This window comes from Trichomycterus rosablanca, chromosome 22, assembly GCF_030014385.1.
Source record: "Trichomycterus rosablanca isolate fTriRos1 chromosome 22, fTriRos1.hap1, whole genome shotgun sequence".
In the NCBI taxonomy this organism is placed as follows: domain Eukaryota; kingdom Metazoa; phylum Chordata; class Actinopteri; order Siluriformes; family Trichomycteridae; genus Trichomycterus; species Trichomycterus rosablanca.
In genome coordinates this window covers 3,801,477-3,808,103 of record NC_086009.1, presented here as the reverse complement: position 1 = coordinate 3,808,103, position 6,627 = coordinate 3,801,477, and the positions used below count along the sequence as shown (strand labels likewise).

At 40.1% G+C, this 6,627-nt stretch overlaps 1 protein-coding gene across 1 annotated transcript; it reads left to right on the top strand.

The window, feature by feature from the left end:
* Positions 1–2,428: 2,428 nt before the first annotated feature.
* si:ch211-198m17.1 (uncharacterized) lies at positions 2,429–6,627 on the top strand. The gene is made up of 6 exons (XM_062985013.1): positions 2,429–2,461; positions 2,743–2,849; positions 3,692–3,750; positions 3,850–3,971; positions 4,649–4,693; positions 6,623–6,627. The coding sequence occupies exons 2-6, from the start codon at positions 2,793–2,795 to the stop codon at positions 6,625–6,627; spliced, it is 288 nt and encodes a 95-aa protein (XP_062841083.1). The 5' UTR covers positions 2,429–2,461; positions 2,743–2,792.

Here is a 6,627-nt window from a genome sequence, read left to right as displayed (position 1 = left end):
ACAACACTACCAAGCAACGTAACTACTGTGCCTAACACAACACTACCAAGCAACATAACTACTGTACCTGACACCACAGCACTACCAAGCAACGTAACTACTGTGCCCAACACAACACTACCAAGCAACATAACTACTGCACCTGACACCACAGCACTACCAAGCAACGTAACTACTGTGCCCAACACAACACTACCAAGCAACATAACTACTGTACCTGACACCACAGCACTACCAAGCAACGTAACTACTGTGCCCAACACAACACTACCAAGCAACGTAACTACTGTGCCTAACACAACACTACCAAGCAACGTAACTACTGTGCCCAACACAACACTACCAAGCAACATTACTACTGCACCTGACACCACAACACTACCAAGCAACGTAACTACTGTGCCCAACACAACACTACCAAGCAACGTAACTACTGTGCCCAACACAACACTACCAAGTAACCTAACTACTGCACCTGACACCACAACACTACCAAGCAACGTAACTACTGTGCCCAACACAACACTACCAAGCAACGTAACTACTGTGCCCACCACAACACTACCAAGTAACCTAACTACGGCACCTGACACCACAGCACTACCAAGCAACGTAACTACTGTGCCCACCACAACACTACCAAGTAACCTAACTACTGCACCGGACACCACAGCACTACCAAGCAACTTAACTACTGTGCCCACCACAACACTACCAAGTAACCTAACTACTGCACCTGACACCACAGCACTACCAAGCAACGTAACTACTGTGCCCAACACAACACTACCAAGCAACGTAACTACTGTGCCCAACACAACACTACCAAGTAACCTAACTACTGCACCTGACACCACAACACTACCAAGTAACCTAACTACTGCACCTGACACCACAACACTACCAAGCAACGTAACTACCGTGCCCAACACAACACTACCAAGCAACGTAACTACTGTGCCCAACACAACACTACCAAGCAACATAACTACTGCACCTGACACCACAACACTACCAAGCAACGTAACTACTGTGCCCACCACAACACTACCAAGCAACATAACTACTGTGCCCAACACAACACTACCAAGCAATGTAACTATTGTGCCCAACACAACACTACCAAGCAACGTAACTACTGCACCTGACACCACAACACTACCAAGAAACGTAACTACTGTGCCCACCACAACACTACCAAGTAACCTAACTACTGCACCTGACACCACAGCACTACCAAGCAACGTAACTACTGTGCCCACCACAACACTACCAAGTAACCTAACTACTGCACCTGACACCACAACACTACCAAGCAACGTAACTACTGTGCCCAACACAACACTACCAAGCAACATAACTACTGCACCTGACACCACAACACTACCAAGCAACGTAACTACTGTGCCCACCACAACACTACCAAGCAACGTAACTACTGTGCCCAACACAACACTACCAAGCAACATAACTACTGCACCTGACACCACAGCACTACCAAGCAACGTAACTACCGTGCCCAACACAACACTACCAAGCAACGTAACTACTGCACCTGACACCACAACACTACCAAGCAACGTAACTACTGTGCCCACCACAACACTACCAAGCAACATAACTACTGCACCTGACACCACAGCACTACCAAGCAACGTAACTACTGTGCCCAACACAACACTACCAAGCAACATAACTACTGCACCTGACACCACAGCACTACCAAGCAACGTAACTACTGTGCCCAACACAACACTACCAAGCAACATAACTACTGCACCTGACACCACAACACTACCAAGCAACGTAACTACCGTGCCCAACACAACACCAACAAGCAACATAACTACTGTACCTGACACCACAGCACTACCAAGCAACGTAACTACTGTGCCCAACACAACACTACCAAGCAACATAACTACTGTGCCCAACACAACACTACCAAGCAACATAACTACTGTACCTGACACCACAGCACTACCAAGCAACGTCACTACCGTGCCCAACACAACACCAACAAGCAACATAACTACTGTACCTCACACCACAACACCACCATGCAACATAACTATTGCACCCAACACCACTATAACTACTGCACCTGACACCACAACATTACCAAGTAACTTAACTACTACACCTGCATCAAACACCACAAAACCACCAAGCAATGTAACTACTCCATCAAACACCACAAACAGTACAATCACGACTACCAATCCACCTTCCACAACAACTAAACCAGGTGTGTGAATGTAGCGGCCAGTCTTTCATTTGTGGTTACAACACAAATAAAGATAATATTTTTGTATATATCTGATTGTATGTATGTAACTTAACTCTCTCTGTTAATCAGTGATCTGTCCTGCTGTGCCGTGTCCCCCTCTCAGTACCTGTATAAATTCCTCCTGTCAGTGTCTGGCTGGAACTTACCTATCAGGTGGCCAATGTACAGAAGGTAAGTTTAGAGATCAAGCACGACAAATCAAGCATCAGTAATACTCGTGGCTCATTCCAAAACCATGTCGTTATAAAGGTGAACTGCAAACGGCTACCACTAAATACAATTTTTATTATTTATTATTTATATAACTGATTTATATGCCATTGTGTATTGTAGTTAACAAATTATGATCTTTGTATTGGTACTGAAAACTTAGATAGATCATCAATTTATTTAGATAGTCTCCTTATTTATTTATCTTTCTCTTTCTCTCTCTTTATCTGTTCTATATTTAGCCAAAGTTTTTTCAGGTCTTCTGCGTTTGAACGAGAACTTTAAACCTGGCATGAATGATCCTAACTCTGACGATTTTCGGAGTACAGCTAAGAAGTTTACTAATTTGGTGAGGCACTGCAAAATCCTTTTAGTCAGCATCACAATCATAGACCCCTAATAAACACTCTCATATGGTAGATATAAAGTGCCCCTAATTATTAGGCCAATTGTTAAGCCATGACTGAGGTTTTACTAAGAATTGGTCCACTTTTGTGTTGGGTAACGTCTAGGTGTGACTGGTAATTTAGAACTTGAAGGTTGTACAAGCTTCATAAATACAATTTGACATTTTTGATGTCTCACAATTAAATTGAGGGACAAAATGACATCCTACATGTTTGTACTGAAAAAGAGAGATTAGCATTTAATTATTTAATTGAATTTTTAATAGCTACAATTAAATACGGGATTTTGAAGGAAAAAATACCAGGAAAACCGAATTCATATCAGTCACTTTTCGTTGGAGTAAGCACGAGTAAGTCGAGTATTCTTTCACCCAGGTAATCAAACTCACATGTGCTAAGTTTTGAATTGTTATAATGTTTATTAAATTAACAAAAACATAACACATACAATAACCATAAAGTACATGTATATATTCTTCCCAAATCATATTTCCAAATTTTGAATTTTTAGGTTTACTATATATTTTATGTTTAGGTTTACTATAACTAATTTAGGTCTATTGTGAAATGAACTGTCTGCTCTAAACTGCTCCATGTGTGAAGTAAAAAGGTAATTGTGTTGTGCCCTGCAATGCATGGGTGCCCAGACTTATGCCAGTTGTTTCTGGAGTACACTGCAGCACTGTTCAGGATAAAGCTACAAAATGAATGACTTAAATTTTGTATTTTAAGTAAATTTTAAGAAGGTTAATTATTTATTATTATTTATGCTCTCTTCTTTCAGCTGGATGAAGCTTTGAAAAGTAAGCCTGGCTATATAAAGTCCATAGTTAAAAAGCTAAGGTATGTATTCTCTGAGTTTTCTAAACTTCATTTAAACTCTTTGCCCATGTTTAAATGTGCCAACCAAACATCAATAATCTGTGTGTTTGTGTGTTCAAGTCCTGGCAGTGTGATAGCTACAGTGGACAATGTGTTCAGCCTCGACTCAGCGAGTACTGAGCAGATTGTCACCAGCGCTGTAAGGAAGACAATAGAGAGTATGGCAAATTCTTCCTACAACAGTAAGTCAGCTTTTGCAGAGAAGATCAAAATGTTTTACAAATATGAGATACACTATATGGCCAAAAGTATGTGGACACCTGACCGGGAGCAATAATGTAGTTGATTCATCCTTTAGGTGTACCAGTCTCCAATTTTTCCACAAGATTTTTGATTGTGTTTAAAGAAATTCATTTAGTCTAGACTATTTAGTCTGAAGAGCATTTATAAGGTCAGGCACTGATGTTGGACGAGAAGGCCTGATTTGCAATCAGCATTCCAATTCATCCCAAAGATGTTCGATAGGGTTGAGGTCAGCGCTCTGTGCAGGTCACTGTGCAGGGTCTTATATGCCAAACTTAGCACAGTCATGCTGAAACCGAAAAGGACCTTCCCCAAACTGTTTTGCAACTAGATTGGAGGAATATGATTAATAATTGATTAATCATTCAATATTTATATGAATTAATAATGATAATTCATATAAATATGTGCAATAACATACATACATCTTGCAATAATGTCTAGTAAAACATCTATTGTTGGATTAACAAATTATCTGTTGCTCTATCGACTGACTCTAGAAGGCATCATAATTGAAAACATCTGCTGTTTACGTGGAAACATCATAAAGAAACACTACGTTCTTGTTTACACTGTAACTCTTTATCTCTCTCTCCTTTTTGTGTTTTCTCTGTAGCTGCGAGTCTGTGTGAACAGGTTCCATATCCGTGTGACATCACAAGTACAAATTGTTTAGACAGTGATGGAATTGCTGGGTGCTCCTGCATGCCGGGTTTCGTGTCAACAGGATTTACCTCAAGAACCTGCGTAGGTGTGTGTCTGTTTGAACAGAAGCAAGTGTGTGTCTGTCAGTGTCATTTGCTATATTTGTCTTGAAAACAGACTCTGACTGTGTTCGGTTAAGAGGCTTGTATCTGGTTGACAAAATAACAAAAGCATCAAAGGAAAAATCAGCTTTACTTCAAAACAGCCTTGACAGGGATAATAATTCTGTATTTAGATGTATTATTTTATTCCTTTTATTTTATTTTCATGTTTTATTACGGCTTTATCCTGGTGAGGGCCTGGTCCCTGGTCTGGTCCCTGATTTACAGGGCTCACTGCAGTAACACACCCCGGACAGGATGCCAGTCTATCACCACCAGTATTATATTATATCGCTGCACCACCAGGATAAATGCTCACTTACAGTCTGCTACAACCTGCCAGGATAAAGTGAAGTCCATGACATTCTTAGCTAATAAATTTGAACTCTATTGAATCCTTATAGAAGGTTCTGGAGTGTAGACTGTAAGTGTAGATCTACTCCAGATTTTAATCTAGAGGAATGCTTCAGAATCCAATCACAAAACAGACAGAACAGGATGTGTATGACACCATTCTGAAAGAAATTAAAGCTGTTCTGGAGGCAAATGGTGGCAAATTATTGGCTTCTTTATTTAATAATAATAATAATATTGCTTGGTGTTTTTATTATTTTGTCCATGCCATATGTATTTGTGTGTGTATGTGTGTGTGTTAGAAACACTACAAGCCTCACTAATCTATCTGTTCGCTTATCAGCTTGTCTCAGTGGTCAGAGAGCAGTTGATGGCAAGTGTATACCGTGAGTAACCTGTCCTTAATTTCCTTTTTAAAATACTTATGTTTCCTAAAAGAAAACTCTGTTTCTCTCATTTGTTTCTACTTTTTCTGTGTTCGGGACTTGATGTCCCTGTGGTGTTTTCAGACAGCATAACTTTGTCCCTGAGGGGAAAACTTCCCTTTTACTTGTTTGGGTGGACATGGGGAGTGTGTTATCCCGTACTCCACTAATGTGCTTGTCTATGTGTTCCATCTCCTCTCTGCTTTTTGTTTCTTTGATGTATTTCAGTTATTTTGGCCACACTTTATTTAGTAGTATTTTGTTGTAACTGCATTATTGTTTAGCCTTGGTTTGTCATCCGGCAAATTGGATTCATCCTGCCCGGTCTCACAGGCTTCATTACACCAGCCGTCAAAATGATTTGTTCTTATTTGATTTGCAATTGCAACACTTTTAGACTCCCCCCCCCCCCCCCCCACACACACATCCATTAAAAACATTTTCCCTTGCGTCTGATCAACAACCTGAAAATTCCAACCACGCCCTTTAATGTTCCTTCCAGATTCACTGAAAACAGACGGTTAGAATTCCATCTTGTCCTGATTTGTCTGAATTGTTTTTGCCTTATTTAGAGAGCCTGGGGCAGCTGCAGAAATCAGACTTTTCCCGAATATGTTTTATTTATCAGCACCCACAGTGTGATTACAAAACAGCAAAAAAAATCTTCCTTACCTGCCTCTCTAACAGGTGCACTGCTCAGTTTGTTCCTCCAATTGCAAATTAGGTGAAAGTATTTGCAGAAAATGCTTAAAGATATTTTTTAATAAATGTGTTCAAAGCAAACAACAGAGAAAACACCTAAAGAAAGTCTTTTTATTTACGTTTCTTTTGCTAATAATGCTATAGACCTGCACCCAGGAGATCTTCTACAGCGTTTGTTGCACACAAAAGACAACATGGCAGACTTCCTTGCTAAATGACTAGAAACGTATGATACTATGCTTGCAGTGTAACCAATACAGCATCTAGAGTTAACAATTGTGTAACCATTATGTTATTCTATAGACTAA